Source organism: Sporobolomyces koalae (assembly GCF_050403365.1).
Source record: "Sporobolomyces koalae JCM15063 DNA, S_koalae_JCM15063T_v1_ctg22, whole genome shotgun sequence".
NCBI classification, from domain to species: domain Eukaryota; kingdom Fungi; phylum Basidiomycota; class Microbotryomycetes; order Sporidiobolales; family Sporidiobolaceae; genus Sporobolomyces; species Sporobolomyces koalae.
Window position 1 is genome coordinate 115571 of NW_027481749.1, and position 15540 is coordinate 131110.

The 15540-nt window shown below is 53.8% G+C and overlaps 9 protein-coding genes across 9 annotated transcripts; 6 read left to right on the forward strand and 3 right to left on the reverse strand.

Annotated features, from left to right (window-relative positions):
• Window positions 1-230: 230 nt before the first annotated feature.
• JCM15063_002860 (uncharacterized protein) lies at window positions 231-2308 on the forward strand (the record flags this gene model as incomplete). The annotated part of the gene is made up of 11 exons (XM_076679370.1): window positions 231-307; window positions 387-477; window positions 569-642; window positions 726-816; window positions 885-990; window positions 1057-1243; window positions 1308-1417; window positions 1473-1622; window positions 1696-1845; window positions 1926-2069; window positions 2130-2308. 11 exons carry the CDS (start codon window positions 231-233, stop codon window positions 2306-2308), a joined length of 1359 nt encoding a protein of 452 aa, XP_076533480.1.
• A 316-nt stretch (window positions 2309-2624) lies between these two features.
• On the forward strand, window positions 2625-4127 carry VTA1 (Vta1p; the record flags this gene model as incomplete). Its single annotated transcript, XM_076679371.1, has 5 exons — window positions 2625-2739; window positions 2820-2914; window positions 2976-3103; window positions 3188-3263; window positions 3342-4127. The coding sequence occupies 5 exons, from the start codon at window positions 2625-2627 to the stop codon at window positions 4125-4127; spliced, it is 1200 nt and encodes a 399-aa protein (XP_076533481.1).
• A 256-nt stretch (window positions 4128-4383) lies between these two features.
• Window positions 4384-5544, forward strand: JCM15063_002862 (U1A/U2B'/SNF family RNA-binding protein; the record flags this gene model as incomplete). Its single annotated transcript, XM_076679372.1, has 5 exons — window positions 4384-4450; window positions 4535-4707; window positions 4782-5067; window positions 5144-5297; window positions 5370-5544. The coding sequence occupies 5 exons, from the start codon at window positions 4384-4386 to the stop codon at window positions 5542-5544; spliced, it is 855 nt and encodes a 284-aa protein (XP_076533482.1).
• A 176-nt stretch (window positions 5545-5720) lies between these two features.
• Window positions 5721-8006, forward strand: JCM15063_002863 (pentatricopeptide repeat-containing protein; the record flags this gene model as incomplete). The annotated part of the gene is made up of 1 exon (XM_076679373.1): window positions 5721-8006. One exon carries the CDS (start codon window positions 5721-5723, stop codon window positions 8004-8006), a length of 2286 nt encoding a protein of 761 aa, XP_076533483.1.
• Window positions 8007-8142: 136 nt separating this feature from the next.
• On the reverse strand, window positions 8143-9558 carry BET2 (Rab geranylgeranyltransferase BET2; the record flags this gene model as incomplete). Its single annotated transcript, XM_076679374.1, has 7 exons — window positions 8143-8237; window positions 8322-8397; window positions 8466-8564; window positions 8644-8777; window positions 8874-9098; window positions 9166-9436; window positions 9499-9558. 7 exons carry the CDS (start codon window positions 9556-9558, stop codon window positions 8143-8145), a joined length of 960 nt encoding a protein of 319 aa, XP_076533484.1.
• Window positions 9559-9659: 101 nt separating this feature from the next.
• SSS1 (translocon subunit SSS1) lies at window positions 9660-10145 on the forward strand (the record flags this gene model as incomplete). Its single annotated transcript, XM_076679375.1, has 4 exons — window positions 9660-9719; window positions 9797-9830; window positions 9922-10001; window positions 10110-10145. The coding sequence occupies 4 exons, from the start codon at window positions 9660-9662 to the stop codon at window positions 10143-10145; spliced, it is 210 nt and encodes a 69-aa protein (XP_076533485.1).
• Window positions 10146-10668: 523 nt separating this feature from the next.
• Window positions 10669-11900, reverse strand: PEX11 (Pex11p; the record flags this gene model as incomplete). Its single annotated transcript, XM_076679376.1, has 7 exons — window positions 10669-10855; window positions 10942-11156; window positions 11239-11378; window positions 11448-11528; window positions 11612-11668; window positions 11744-11810; window positions 11898-11900. The coding sequence occupies 7 exons, from the start codon at window positions 11898-11900 to the stop codon at window positions 10669-10671; spliced, it is 750 nt and encodes a 249-aa protein (XP_076533486.1).
• Window positions 11901-12042: 142 nt separating this feature from the next.
• Window positions 12043-13015, forward strand: JCM15063_002867 (uncharacterized protein; the record flags this gene model as incomplete). The annotated part of the gene is made up of 5 exons (XM_076679377.1): window positions 12043-12112; window positions 12181-12290; window positions 12359-12427; window positions 12505-12682; window positions 12750-13015. The coding sequence occupies 5 exons, from the start codon at window positions 12043-12045 to the stop codon at window positions 13013-13015; spliced, it is 693 nt and encodes a 230-aa protein (XP_076533487.1).
• Window positions 13016-13257: 242 nt separating this feature from the next.
• TRM11 (tRNA (guanine-N2-)-methyltransferase) lies at window positions 13258-15430 on the reverse strand (the record flags this gene model as incomplete). The annotated part of the gene is made up of 9 exons (XM_076679378.1): window positions 13258-13735; window positions 13808-13916; window positions 14002-14050; window positions 14129-14205; window positions 14272-14361; window positions 14429-14576; window positions 14640-14966; window positions 15065-15223; window positions 15296-15430. The coding sequence occupies 9 exons, from the start codon at window positions 15428-15430 to the stop codon at window positions 13258-13260; spliced, it is 1572 nt and encodes a 523-aa protein (XP_076533488.1).
• Between the last annotated feature and the right edge of the window lie 110 nt (window positions 15431-15540).

Genomic DNA, 15540 nt, shown 5'->3' on the forward strand with positions numbered 1-15540 from the left:
GGACTCGACAAAAAAGTTCAAGTTGAGCAAGATTGCACTGCATGCTCGAGTAAAGTCGCCGACCGGTAGACGCGCCTCAACTTGTCTCGATCGTTCCCTCTTCTCTTCCAGCCTGAGCCTGTCGTCAACGATCTGACAGTCTCGATACGCCCTACTATTCAAGTCTTCGTGCTGTGCATCCTCACCACCACCTGCTTCCCCACACTGGTCCCGAATCGATTTCTCCTAGCATGGGCAACAAGACCTACATTGCTGGCGTCGGCATGACTGCCTTTGTCAAGCCACGTAACTTGCGCGATTATCCCGAGTACGTCACGCGCCTCGAAGAATGCGGCCGGAACCTTTTGACCGGGAGCTCACCTCCGGCTTGCTCGGGTTTTCTTCAGGCTCGCTGTTGAAGCGACCACCAAAGCCTTGCTCGATGCAGGGATCAACTATGACGACATTCAGCAGGCGTTTGCTGGATACGTGTATGGCGTGCGTCCCAAAACCCCCGAACCAAGGCAGCCATCCCTTCAAAGCTCTCCGGGCTGACAGCTTGCTGCCTGGTTCCTCCTGCTCCGTACAGGACTCGACTTGTGGACAGCGAGCTCTCTACGCTCTCGGCATGACGGGAATTCCGATTCTCAACGTCAACAATAAGCGAGTCTTCCTACTCTGTTAGGTTTTAACGAAGGCTCGTCCTCGAAGGCTGACTCGCGAGAAGGACTCCTCCGTATGCACAGCTGCTCTACTGGTTCATCCGCGCTCTGGCTCGCTCGGCAAGCGATCGAGTACGGTATCTCGGATTGTGTCCTCGCGCTCGGGTTCGAAAAGGTGACTCGCGCCGGTTCTGCTCGGGCGGACGTTGTGCGGAAGCTGATCTTGGGCTCCCTGCTGCGCAGATGGCGCCTGGGTCACTCTCGACAATTTTTGACGATCGCGACCCGCCTCTGAGCAAGACAATCGGCTTGATGGCAGACATGGAACAGATGGGACAGGGTCCTTTTGGTCCGTTGCTTTGCGCTCGAGCATTGTCTCCCTCGTAGTGACTGACATCCTTGCTTGAAAGCACAGCTGCGCAAATTTTTGGTAACGGAGGTGAAGAATATTGCCAAAAGTACGGCGCCGAGTGGAAACACATTGCTGCGATCGCTGCCAAGAGCCACACGCACTCGAAGAACAACCCATATGCACAATTTCATGAACCTCGTTCTGCTGACGACGTGCTCAAGGACAAGAAGGTCACCCAGTACATGACAAGGTATTTACCAGCAAGCAAGACCGACTATATTTTGTCCTATTGATGCGTGTCCTAACGCGTCTAGGGGAATGTGCTGCCCGACTTCTGATGGAGCCGCCGCCGTTGTCGTGTGCTCTGAAGCTTTTGTGAAAGCGCACAAACTCGAGAACCAAGCGATCGAAATCGTCTCGCAAGGTTCGCTTCCGCTTGCAACTGATCTCCGTAATATGCTGACTCGATAGTTTTGCAGGCATGGCGACGGACTCTACTCGACTGTTTGAAGATCGTAGTGCGATCGAGCTCGCAGGATCCGACATGACGAGGCTTGCAGCGAAAGAAGCTTTCTCAAAGGCCAAAATCGGGCCCGAGGACGTCCAAGTGATCGAGCTTCACGATTGTTGTGCGTTGAGAGTCCTCCTCCGTTGGCTCTCGTCCCATCGCGTGGTCGAATCTCACGTTTGTGGCAATCACAGTTGCTGCAAACGAACTTCTCGTCTACGACGCGCTTGGTCTCGCTCCTCAAGGTCAAGCTCACAAGATCGTCGAGAACAAAGACAATACGTACGGAGGCAAGTGGGTAATCAACGCCTCTGGAGGTTTGCTGGCCAAGGGTCATCCGCTTGGTACGTTTTCAACAAGCTCTTTGAAGCACGACCCTCTCTTTCGGAGGCTGACCTGTAGCTTGCGTCTGGCTTGGGCTCAGGTGCGACGGGACTTGGTATGGCCACCTATCTCGTCAATCAACTACGTGGCTGGGCCGGGCCGATGCAGGACCCCAGATGCGTACCGGGCGAACTCGAGAAGCAAGGCAAGACCGCGTATGGTCTCGCTCACAACCTCGGTCTCGGTAAGTCTTGCTACTCCCTTGTGCAAATCTGAAAACTGATTGACCGGCGCTCTTTCTCAGGTGGAAGCTGTGTCATCACGATTCTCAAACGGCCCGGATTCTTCAAGGCGGGTGGGGAAGATGGAAGACAACGACTCGGGTACAACCATGCGTGTGAATGTCGCGAATCGACGATGCAGGATGTTGAGAAGGTACAGAGCAAGCGAGCTCATTCGAAATGGGCAGAAGCAAACCTCTGAGCTAGAAAGCACCAGCTATATCAGGGGTATCGGTTTGAGCTTGTCCGTCTTTGTGCTGTACCATTACTCGCCTGTCGATCGTAGCTCAGTGCTTTGTGTAAATATGCTTGATCATCTGTATGTGTTGAGCCGTATAGATTCCAAAGTGAGAAGCGTGAAACCGCAGCAGTACTTGATATCGCCTGGAGATCAGATGAAGCCGGCGCATCACCGGCTCGAATTGCTCGTCCGCCAACTCACACAGCTGCTCTCGCCGCGCCATCAGCTAGCAGCGTGATCAAAGACCGACTCGAACTTGTGGGCCTTCAAGCGCGAGATGGCATCATCAACATCTGCTCCACCTGCCGTCCCTCCCGAACTCAAACCGATCACCTCGTATCTCGCACGAGCCCATGAATTGACTACAGCAGATCCAGTCATCTCATACTGGTGTGAGTCCCTCGGACCCTACAGCTTTCGAAGCAAGGAACAATGTTGATCGATGTCGTATGCATCGCGGCGAGTTTCTCAGGTACTTACTTTGCCGTCCAGCAAGCCATGACGCTCGGTGTCAAATCATCCGAGAGTCAAAACTTCTTGCTCGAATTGATGGACCGACTCGAAACAGTTCGTCAACTGGCTCTTCCCCCCACTTAGTGCTCCCAGCTGACTCACCTCTTCGATACAGATGAAAGCTGAACATCAAGAGAATGAAGCCGTGACAGAAGATGCCGCTGCAGCTGCTTATATCGAGAATTTTGGACTGAGGATCTTTGCGACCGCCGACAATGAGGACAGGAAAGGGAAAGCTACGAGGTACGTTTAGCTTGTCCGAGTCTTTCTCTCGAGTGCGCACGTACTCTCACTCATCAAGGTGAAATGTACCTCGGGACCCATCAGAGCAACGGCCAGAAAGTTTCTCGCCGCCGCAAACTTTCTCGAACTGCTAACCGTGTTTGGAGAAACTGGAACCGAGGTGAAGCTCGCATTTTTGAATCATTTCGGTATAGTCGCAGCAACACAAACTCACTTCTCGGGATCGTATCTTTGACAGAACCGAGACAAGATCAAGTATTCGAAATGGAAAGCTACCGATATCGCAAAGGCGTTCCGTGAAGGCCGGACTCCCGTACCAGGACCCGCGGGTGGACTGCCCGAGGAAACACTTGCCACAGAAGATCCCATCAGCGGGGTCAACCAGGTGACGACAGCCGAAGAGAAGGAACTGTCGAAAGAGTTTGCGGCACTCGGCAAAGAAGCCGACCCCTCGACCCCCTTGAAAGAAGAACCCAGCGAGAGTTTGGGACAGGACGAGTCGTACCCATTCCCACAACAGCCCACGACTTTGCCTTCTGCACCTTCTGCTCCTGCAACTCCCGAGTCAGAGGCGGCTCCTGATTTCATCGACGATCGCGAGGATCCTGCATCTCGAATTGAAACTCCTTCTCTACCGACTTTTATCGATCCTGAACCCGCTACTCGCGAAGAGGAAATCCCAACAACGACCTCTTTGAACAGCGATCAAGCGTTCGCGTTGGAACCGACTACGCATTTGCCTCCATCTCACCAAACCGCGACTCTCCCAACTCCTACATCGCATCTCGACGCTACGACATCGTTTCCTTCCGCCGTGTTCCCTCCTGCTCTCCCCGCTTCCGCACCGAAGCAGGCGGCGGTACCCGCGACGGTGCCGACGGCCGCGACCGTGACGGAGTTGGATCCACTCGAGATTGCAAAAGTACAGAAACATGCCAAGTGGGCCATCTCGGCGCTCAACTACGAAGACTTTGAAACGGCACGCAAAGAGTTGAGGTTGGCGCTCAACCTGCTCGGAGGTTGAAAACCCCGAGAAAACGAACTTTTCCCTACGCACCTTGTTCCTGGTTTGGCGTGAATTTTGTGATCCTATACCCATGTTGTACCGATGGAATAGTCACACAATCTCAAGAGTACAAAGTGGGAATTAGAAAGATTCGTACTCGAAACGTTAGAATTGTAATTGGCGTATTGTAATCGATAAACTCGCTGTCACAAGAATCCCGACAAGACTACAGCAGCCATCTATCCGCCCCCACTCACTGTCGACACGCGTGAACATGTCGGCTAATCAACCGAGCGTGACACTGTACGTGTCCAACATCAACTCGAAGATCCCGAAAGAAGGTGAGAGAAACGAAAGACCCCCGCTTGTCATCTCTCTCATATCGCGCTCGCGAGCTGATTCCGCTTACCGTTCGGGAAATCAAGAGGTTCGAAGATCGTTGTACTCGTTGTTCAACGTGTATGGCAAAGTACTCGATGTCGTGCATGTTCGAAGGGACAAGTTGAGAGGTACCGCGTTCATCGTCTTCCGAGACCTCGCGAGTTCCACCGCTGCCATGCGAGGACTCGATGGTGAAGGATTCTACGGCAAATCAATCGTGAGTATTCCATATCCCCTCGAAGTCTCAAACCCTGGGCGATTGATTGACAGGTTACTGTTTCTACATTGTAGAGGATCGCGTATGCGAAGTCGACGAGTCACGCGACGGTGGAACTACACGAAGGTCCCGAAGCGGTTTACGCGATCAAGTTGGGACTACGGGAACTCGATGGCACGCCGAAACAGGGGTCCAAGTTGACCGTCTCGGGAGCCCAGAAACGATTGATTGACGACAAGAGGAAGGAGAAGAGAGGGAGAGACGAAGACGACGAAGAGGAAGAAGAGGACGAAGACGAGGAAGGCGATCAAGATGGTCAACCGGACAAGAAGAAGGGCAAACAGACCGAAGAGGACGATGGTACGTCTCTCGGTATCTCGTCAGCGGTTCCGGACTGAATCGATTCTAATCTCTTCCTCTCTATCGATCGTGTTAGATGCCATGGATGAAGATTCGGACGAGGACGAACCGGTACCAGCAGCGTCGACAGCGAGTCTCGAGCAAGCGGGTACCCAACCAAGTCAAGTGTTGTATGTCGCAGGGTTGCCGCAGGAGGTGACGACCGACATGCTGTCTGCGCTCTTCCAACAGTATGTTCACACTCGCTGTCGTGGTTTTCACCGATGCACATGCTTGACGCTCTCTCTCTCGTGCCGGTGTAGGTATTCTGGACTCGGTTCGGTTCGGCTGTTGCCAGCTGCGACGGGCAAGAACTCGGGATCAGCGATGATTGTGTACGAGAGTGTCGCGCAAGCCGGAGTGGCCAAGGACGCGTTGGACGGGTTCCTCGTGGACAAGGACGCACCAATCAAGGTCGACTATGCCGCCAAGGCGTGAGAAGCTTGTTGTGTCGCCAACAGGAAAATGTAACATGTTCTGTGACAACCTCGATTGACCGTGCAAGCGAGAGAGACAAAACGAGGAGATTTTCTGAATAATGAGAGATCAGCTTGAATCGAATCGGGAGAGCATGTATGCGTTTTCTCGCTTCTTAGCTATTCTCTACCGCCTGCATGCGTCGAGCCTTCGCGACAGGTGCGCGAACAGCTGCAACACCAGTCACGGTCCAGCCTCGACCTCGACCGCGAGTGCTGTCCCCGACGACGCTCGTGCGGACATTCGCGAATTCCAGTCGCAGCGAGTTCTTCTTTCGCCGTCCGACGGTCGCACCGAGCCAGATCGTGCAAGATATAGACAATGCTGCACGCGATGGGCGTCCCGATGTGGTCGCCAAGCTGTACCCATCCCTCGTCGAAGCGATCAAGACTTCGAGTGCACCCACTCCACTCGTCTCTCAGCGCAAGATGCAATCCTTCATGCGGTCGATCGCCAAGTCGAATCGAATCAATTTGTTGCTCAAGATGTTCCAGGACGTGACGACTGTGTTTGGATACGACGTGACCCCGCTCGACCACCACATCCTCGTGATTGGACTCGTCAACTCGGGCAAGACCGTCAGCGCAACTCGATGGCTCGAATCGATGCCCGACACACATGGCATCCGGCCACACGTGTCCGATTTCAACGTGGTCCTGAACGGGTGGCGCCGGAAACGCAACTTGTTCGAGATGCGCAACTTGATCCACCTCATGCGCACCAAATACGACCTCGAACCGAACCTCGTCTCGTACAACACGTTCATCTCGGCCCTGTTCGAGAATGGCAAGATCGACGAAGTGCGCAAACTGCGTCTCGAGATGGAATCGAAAGGGATCGAACCCGACCTGTACACTGAAACCGCTCTCTTGACCGGGTTCGTCGATGTCGGCGAGATGGGTAGTGCGAAGGAGGTTCAGAAGCGACTCGCACCGATCGTGTACGAAGCTGCACAGAGCGGCGTAGTCGACCCTTCTCGATACGACACGGCCATGGTCAACGCGTTGCTCAAGTACGAAGCACGAGTAGAAGGATTCGACCGTGCGCTCGCGCTCGCAGACAAGTACAGACAGGGAGGGATACCGCTCGATCTGTGGACGCTCAACTCGCTCCTGCTCGAGGGATCGAAAGGGTTGACCACGGCGCGGGAAGGCTTGCGGTTGATCGAGCGACTCGAAGATCTAGTCGACGTGCAAGCAGATCGCAGAGCGTGGTCTGTCGTGATCAACTCGATCGCCAAGTCTCAGGGAGGGATCGAACCCGCGCTCGAGCTGTACCAACTCGCCCGGGATCGCTCGATTGAACCCGACACGACCATGATTCATCCCCTCGTCGAGTGTCTCTTGACCCCAGCTCCCACCCCGGAGACATTCGCGACCGCACGGTCCCTGTACGAAGACCTGTCGACCACTTCGCTCTCGCGAGACCTCGCCCCCGAACAACCCATCTACGCTCTCCTGCTCAGAGCGTGTGCGAACCCTGCCACGCTCGACGTTGCGTACTCGCGTCACTTGATTGCCGACATGAAATCTCGAGGGATCAAGCTCGACGCGTCGACCGCATTGTCGCACATTGAATCACTCATGCGCGCTTCGACCTCGTTCGAGGAAGCGTTCGAAGCGTACGACGAGCTGCGAGCGTTGGACCCTTCCGTCCTGTCCGACACGTCGGCGTACAATCAAGTCCTGTCGACGTTCCTCTCGTTGAACTTTGCATCGACGTCGTCTTCCAGTTCGGCCCCTCCCGAACTCGTGATGGAGTTCCTGTCCGACATGCGCACGTCGTTGCATCCGGCCAACTCGACGACGTACTCGATCCTGTTGACGTATTACTCGCGTACAGCATCCGCTTCGATCCCATTGATCCAACGATTGCACTCGTTGATCAAACTCGATGTCAACCTCGACCCAAACACGGCCTTGTTCAATTCCCTCATGTCGGCCTACTCGCGCGTCGGAGCGTACTCGTACACGTACCGAATTTGGGACTCGATCGTTGCCAACGCGCAAAACTCGGATCGAAGCGGCAAGACTGCCACTACGAGTCGAGGACCGGATCAGAGGAGTTTGAGCATCTTGCTCGACACGTGCGGGTACGATAAATCTCGAAACGCTCAAACTCGAGCTCGTGACGCGTGGCAAGATCGAGAGATCACGATTGTCAAGAACAAGAAGAATTGGGACACGTGGGTCGAATGTCTCTGTCGATGGAACCGGTTCGACGAAGCCGAACAAGTCGTGTTTGAAGAGATGAAGAGGACTGCAGACGTGGAGACGTTGGAGGTTTTGTTGAAGTTTGCGAGAACGTTTGGAGTTGAATCGTGGGAACGAGTACGTGAACGGATTCGGAAGGAGCGACCCGAGTTGTGGTCCGCGCTTGAACAGGTTGCAGCTGGAGACAAGAAACCTGTCAAAGGTACATAGTTGTTTTGTTTATTCCTTGATTTTCGAATGTTCGTCTTTCGCCTTTTGTACATTGTGAAACTACCGCTTTGTTTGCATCTCCTTTCTTCCAGCGATAGAGAGAGGATCTGGTATTACAACAACAATTCACTGCGATCTATTGGTTGCGAACGACTCGATCGGTAACTTCTTTCGGCATGCAGTAGATCGGGTCGACCTCTTTCAGCCCTTTGTAGCCCAACAAGCTCAAACCTGTACCGGATTCAGCAACCCCAAATCGACCTTGATGAGCTTGACTAGAGAGAAAAGAGCCTAGAGAAAGGGTTTTCCGCGTACCGGCCAAACCGAAAACCGTATGCCAAACATCGGCAACGTCTTCAGGTCTGTCCGCGATCCCTCCTTTATCGGGATCCTGTTGACATCCAATGACGATGAGTACACTTGTGCCTAGTCGAGTCGCGCGAGAGATGGAGAACGCACTTGCGCCGACAAGATGAATTCCGACAATTTCGAACCCGAGATCCAGTGAGATCTGCCCAAAATCGACAAGGTCGCCACTGCCCACCAACTGTAACAAACCTGGAGGTTGTCGAGACACGAAAGATCAGTTGATCTGATCATCGTTTATGTGGAATTGGGAAACAAAGAGGTGCTGTACATCTTCGAGTTTCTCGGGTCTACCGTTCAAACCTCCGTTGGGCAGTTGACGTTCGCACAACCACCAACACAGAGTGTCTGAATCAACCAAGTCCAACCTGTCCAAGATGGCCAAAGTACCGACACAGGTCCAAACTGTGAAACATGTATCGTGCTCCGGGTCAGTAGTCCCTTTCGGAAGAATCGAAAGCGAAACTCCGTTTTCCCTCGTTGTGAAAAAGAAGGACTGACCGTAAGCGGCATGCGATTCTGCACCTTCGACCATCCCGAACCCTCCATCAAAGTTTTTGCACTTGGCGACAAACTCGATCGTCGCGGATCGAGTGGGTGCGAGTGCGTCGAGTCGACCGAGGAGAGACAAGGTCGATACGGCGCAGTAGGTGAAGCGAGATGCATGTTCGCCCCACGAATCGCCTGCGAACGAGCCCCGAACTGGATCTTGCAATGAGAGGACATCTGGATGCGAATTTGCGAGTGAGCTTGAGTGAGAGAACGAAGAGAGGGGAGAGGAGAAGCTCGTTACAGGAGACGATTTTGTCTCGGTCGAGCAGGTCGAGCGAGTCGTGGGTTGCGAGGATTTGAACGGCCGACAAGGTCGCGTGCAAATTGACGTCGTGGCCAGGATGAGGCGAGAACGCTCCAATGCGGTCGGACCAGCATGACATGACCCAGTCGATCATTTCACGACGCGGCAACGCTTCTGGTTCGTTCAAGATTGCGAGCGCGGTCACGCCCCAGTAGATCCCGTTCATGCGCAAGTGTTGCGTGTAGTGGTAAGACAGCTCATCTCGGTTCTGCATCGGACAAAGTCAGTCTTCGAGTGGGGGTCGGTGCGAACCGACACGAGACTTCTCACCTGGTCAAGCGACTGGATGTACTTGACATGCAGATCACGGTGTAGCGGGTCGAGCGACATGCGAATCTTGACGTCTGAAACCAAGGAAGTAAACGCGTCGACGTCGACGTCGCACTCCTCCATCGCTCGCGCATTCTCTCACTCGAATCAGCACATCAGTCATGGAAGCAGTACGAGACTTGACCGAGTCTGGCAAGACCTTCATCAAGGATGGCAACAACGTGCGTATCTCCCGATTGACGTGTCGACGCGCCCGATCCTCCACCTCGCCTTACTGACAGCAGCTGTCCTCTCTCAGTTTATGACGAGGTGTACGAAACCTGACCAGAAAGGTGAGAACAGATCCTCGAATCCCACTTCGTCTTCGGTTCCTGGTTGCTAACTCCCCTAGATCTCTTTGCCCCCCTCTCTTCTCGCTCGCAGAATACGTGCAGATTTGCCGTGCGGTCGCAATCGGATTCATCATGATGGGTGGCATTGGCTACCTCGTCAAACTGATCCACGTGAGTACTTCCACCTCCTCCTCATCCCCCTTTGTTCCACCCCGGGTTCCGGTTTCCACAGAACTTGTCACACTGAACTCTTCCCCTGAACCTAAACGTCCTTTTTAGATCCCGATAAACAACATTCTCGTCGGAGGCGCATAAACACCCACCATTATCAAACGAAAATCCAGTTTGGCATTCGTAAAACCTGGAAGAACCATTCCCTCTAGGTCTTTATGTACTCTTTCTTCCCCCTTTCCTGTTTCTTGAGGGTTCAAAAGGTTGTGTCCTCTCTCAGGGCGCGACAAATTCCCTTGTCAGCTTGTATTTGAAAACCCCCTTCCCTTTCTTTTCTCGTTCTCTTTTTTTTGTGTACAACCTACTCTCCCTCTCTCCTTCTGTGTGTCCCTCTGCAGTGCATCACAAACAACCAACTCTCTCGAGACTGTCCTGTGGATACGCTTGTACAAGACCGAAATTCTCCCTCATTGAACCCAAGTTCTCGGGAAGGAAAGCAAACAGACGACTAACAATTTGTTCTTGTTCAACACACGCACGAAAACAAAGGGCAACACTGATGGAGAGAAAGAACAGACGAGAACTGGAGAGACGCAAGAAAGAGAGAAGAGAAGAGAAGAGAACAGAAAGGAAAATGAAGCTATGACCAGATTTTTTTGGTTTTTGTTTACTTGGCAGCGATTTGACCCGTTCCCAACACTTTGCCCACCTGGGTTCTCAATCCCATCAGACTCGTAATGACTCCGACGATGCCGAGGATGCCATCGTCCAAGTGATGGTATCCCAATGTTCCCGCAGGAAGCAAAATGTCCAAACTGTCCTGCACGAGTTGAGTACGAACCGCTTCGATTTGACTGCGAACGAGATAAACAGATCAATGAAAAATCTCCAAAACTTGGAGAGTTGAAGAGGAAGAAATCGTCAGAAGCTGAGGACTCACGTTCGGATCTGACGAACTTGAACTTTGCGATCGAGTTCCTTCTCGGCGTCTCCAAGGGGACGACTCGCGAGCGCTTGTCGTTTCCGCAATCCGACGAGTTTGTACACGGACGAGATCAGCGAGAACGAGATCCCGGTGAACCACAATTTTGCGGCGCGGCGGTTGATCGTGGCATACTTGTCGGCAGACAGAGGTCGAACTTTGGTCGAGTGAGCCTATTCAGAGGTGAGTAGCGATGCATGAGGTTTCAGCGATCCCGAGGGGCAGAGAGACAAGAGGAAAGAGCCGGTGCTTTACCCAGACGAGCATGTCATTGAAGAGGTATCCGGCGTATCCGAGCTGACGGCCGATCGCGGTGAACTTGAGCACCGAGTCGTTCACGTCGAGCGCTTTGACTGCCGCTTGAGCATGCTCGAGAGGTTTGCCAATGCGCATCACTGGCGACCAGGCAAACTAGGTGAGCGGTAGTCTCAGGTACGAGGGTGGGGAGAGTAGGGGCGACTGACGCTTGCGAGACATGCCGAGAGTCGACTTGAGCGCCGAGAGTCGAGCGACCGTCTCGTTGCTGTAGCCCTTGCGCAAGCAATCTGGATAGGAAGTGTGCGCCGAAGCGAGTCCCAAGTCAGTCCAAATTGTAGACCCCGAGAGGGAGAGGAACTGGCAGTCGCACAGAAAGCGAGGAATCGAGCAAAGTATTGCACTGCACGGTACAGCTTGTCTCGTCCGACTGTGTGGGAGAGAACGGGAAGGGTTAGTGGGTTCGGCACGAAGCGGGGCAGTTGAAATCCGTCGCCGAGTGTACCGGTTGTGGATCCGACTTTGAGCGACGCGGTGATCGCAGGATGGAGTACGAGTTGGTGCACGACAGTCTGGCAGAGTGTGCATGAGACGGGGTCAGCTGGGTCAAGACAGGCACCCCGAGTGCGAACGAGCAATGACCGCAAGATTACACATACCATCTTGCAGCGCGAGTCGAAGCTAATGTCCTGGAACCGAGTGCAGTTTCGTGAGCAAACGTGTAAGAGTCGAGTGAGTGCGGACGAGACGAGCTCCGGCTATCTTTCGATCCGAGATTCAGGCTATACACTCGACCCTGCCAGCATGCTCGTCCGAGCGCTCCTCCTGTCGCTCTTGACCCTCGTCGCGGCTAGGGAGACCCTCGAGGAAGCAGGTCAGTCCCCGTGCTGCCCTCACGTCGAAAGCTCGCTCGCTCATTCCGCCACCTTGGTCCGCCCACAGCGGTGCACACGCGCGAGCTGATCGCGTACAGGTCGTACAATGTCGGAACCTTGATCAGCAACTACCCTGAAGACGCCGCATCGCCCGTCGCAGGCTTGCCGTTTGGTCTTGCAAGTCGCCCTGTTGACCTCTCGCTTGTGTCCTGTCTGCCCGTGCTGACGCTGTGCCATCCCGACAGCAAGAGTACTATGCTCACTACCCTGATTCGAACGGTGACTTGCTCCTGCTCGCGATGCCGATCGCTGCCGTACGCTCGCTTCCTGCCCCCCTTCCCTCCCCGCTTCCGAACCTCGGATCTAATTTCGCACATTTGCATGCTCACAGATCTACCGCAACGCCCTGCCTCCCCATGCGCCAAACCTTACCATGTCGATCAACGACATGTACGGCTTTGGATCCGGCAATCTCGCCGCAGGCAGGATGAGGGTCGCCCTGTATGGTACCATCGAGCGCGTCGAGGGCGACGACGAGATTGAAAAGTGCAGAGTCGCGTATCTCGACGGTCAGTCGTCCGTTTTTCCTAGCGTCCGTCCTGCGCGATCCTGATCAACTTGAGAATTGATCGACAGCTCACCCGGACGCGCGAGGATGGATCCCACCGAACGGCCCGCATTCGGCGTTCTACGCTCGGTTCCGAGTCAACACGATCTACGCGTTCGATGGGTTCGGCGACGTCGCCTACATCGGATGGATCCCGCTCGATCTGTACCGCGACAGTGGCGCCAAGATGCGTTCGCCCAAACAGGTCCATCACCACTGGCCGGTCCCGCGTCAGCCTGAACAGGACGAATTTGTGTCCCGACCTGCTGTCGAGAGGCTCAAGATCCAGCTCTAGAACGGACCCTTCTTCTTCTCGTCGGTTTACCTGGCCCTTTCCCCCGCTGTAAATCATTTTTCGCTCCCCGTGCTTCCACTTCTATTTGTCTCGATTCGCTTCGCATCCACCGTATTGTTCCCGTTTCTATGTAGCATGGCTTCTCTCTCTCTCTCTCTTTCTTTCTAGATTCGTGTCATTCGGGTTGCGATTTTCCGCAACGACGAAATCTATTTCTATTCCCCTATCACAATAATCGGGACTTACCGGACCTCTTGCTGGTCATCGAGGCTGAGATTGTTCAACGACGCCTCGTTCGCCTCGTTCACTTGCCTCTTGGTTGTTCCAAACCCTTCGTAGTACCTCTCCCTGAAATCGGCATGTCCCGGTTTCTTCTCCTCTCTCCGATTCCTCTCCAACTCGGTCCACTCGCTCTTAGATCGTTCCCTCTCGATCCCTCGATCCAAACCCTCAATCACGATTCGTTCCGATTCAACGTCTTCGAGTTTCTCCATCGTGATCAACCTTCTCGCCCATTTGCCAAACGATTGACTCGTGTTGCTGATCAACCTGAACCCGGGCACTTCGGGCACGTCGACATCGGAATACTCGGATTCGTTTGTCGGGAGGAAAAACACGAGTCGACCTCGAGGTTTGAGCATGTACAGAGAGAACGTGATGAGGGTCGTGATCACTTCTTCCATAGGCCATCCTACCGAAGGAGGCACGTAATCGTCGAATCTGTTTTCGCCACCCTCCTCGTAATCAGTGTCTGTTTCATACTCTTGATCAGAATTTTGACGGGTTACTAACTGGTGATGGAATCCTTCCTTTTCGCGACCGGGAACGACTGTTGGAAGGACTGCTCTCGCTCCTTCTTCTCGACCAGTACGCTTCGCACCGGCACGTACACCATATGGAGCTTTTTTTTTTTGGTTTCAACACACACACCATGAACAAGTCAGTTCCCTTGTCAAGTCATGCAAAAGGATTTCGCGGAAACTTACGATCTGTCACGATCGCATCAAACAATTGACCTGTTCGGAACGGATGTTGCTGAAACAAATTCAACGTAGAATCAGCTCGTGCTAGGTTTCGTCAAGAGCGGGGAGGGATCGCAGAGAAAGAGCTCACGTTCATATCGAAAGAAGCGCAATCGACTATGCGATCCGTGACTCCGTATTGATTGGCAGAGTCGGAAATGTTGGTTTCTGGTAATATGAGCAGTAAGGATTTGGCAAATGCATTCTAGTATTTCGACATGACGAGAGACTCACTCTTGCCTCGCATTTGACGACCGTCGATATCGCTACCGAAAGTCATTGCGCCAAATCCAGCAGCAGTCAGCAGCATCGATCCCGTACCAGCTGCGAGATGGATGAAACGTTAGAGAACCGGGAACGAGGCACGACGAGTAGAGAGGGGGTCGCGAACCGAAAGGATCATACACCCATTTCCCGGGAGCGGCCTGAGCCTGGTTCGCCATGAGCAAGGAAGCTTCGGCCTCCATCGAAGTCGTGCCAATGTACTTGCGTTTCTTGAGGTCAAAGTAATCGATCAAACCCCGTTGACAATCACTGATCTGATCGGTTGATCTCTGTCAGGCACAGACGGACCACGCTGCACAGATGCCCAATGTACTCACCTTTCTGCCCACCCAAACTCCTTTGAGCTTGTCGTAGTCTTGCTGACCATCCCAAATCTCTTCGTCACGCTGCTTCTTCTTGCCCTTGACATCTGCGACTCCGAGTTCCTGCCGCTTCGCGACGATGCGACTGCCACGAGTGCCATCAAACTCGTACTCTTCAAACACTCCAATCTCCAATTGCGGGCGTTTGAGGTCAATATCGCCTGGGAACGCCATGTACGAGAACGTGTTGATCGTCTTGATCTGGATCGAGAGCGGGATCGTGCGGTTGTGACCTGCAACAACAAACTTCCACGTGCAATTGCGATCTTGCGCATATGGTTCCTATTCCATACGAAAGCGAATCGTCAGTTCGAAACATTTGCGGCCGAGGAAGGGACCGGAGCACAGGCCAAGGGGGACAAGGTAGCGAGCGGATTTACCCATAACGCTCGCGCTCGGTCTTGTTTTGCTACTGCGTGCACCTGCTCGTAGTCGTCGCCATGAGCCCACAACTCCCAGATGTGTTTCACCGAGACCAAGCGCGTCGCGAGCAGCTTGGCTTCGCGCTCGCCGGGCAGTTCGACGACCATGTACGGGCGCTGAAATTCCTCGATCACACGTGTTAGCTTGCATACACGCCAATCGATGGGCCAGAGGTTCAGGAGGCTCACAGATTCATCAGGAGTGCCGTGCGGGAACGAGTAGCGAATGTTGAACAAGTTGGCAATCGCTTCGAGTTCGGCGAGTCGGAACGATTCAAGGGGTCCAGTCGCGCAGCTGAAGAGATACAGCTGAGGACTACTCATGGTGATTGAGACCTGGTCCTGGTGCAGGTGAATGCACGCGAGATTTGGATGTTCGAAAAAGATTCCGACGCTCCGGCGCGCGCGCGACGGCCGTCGACCTCGATCCACCT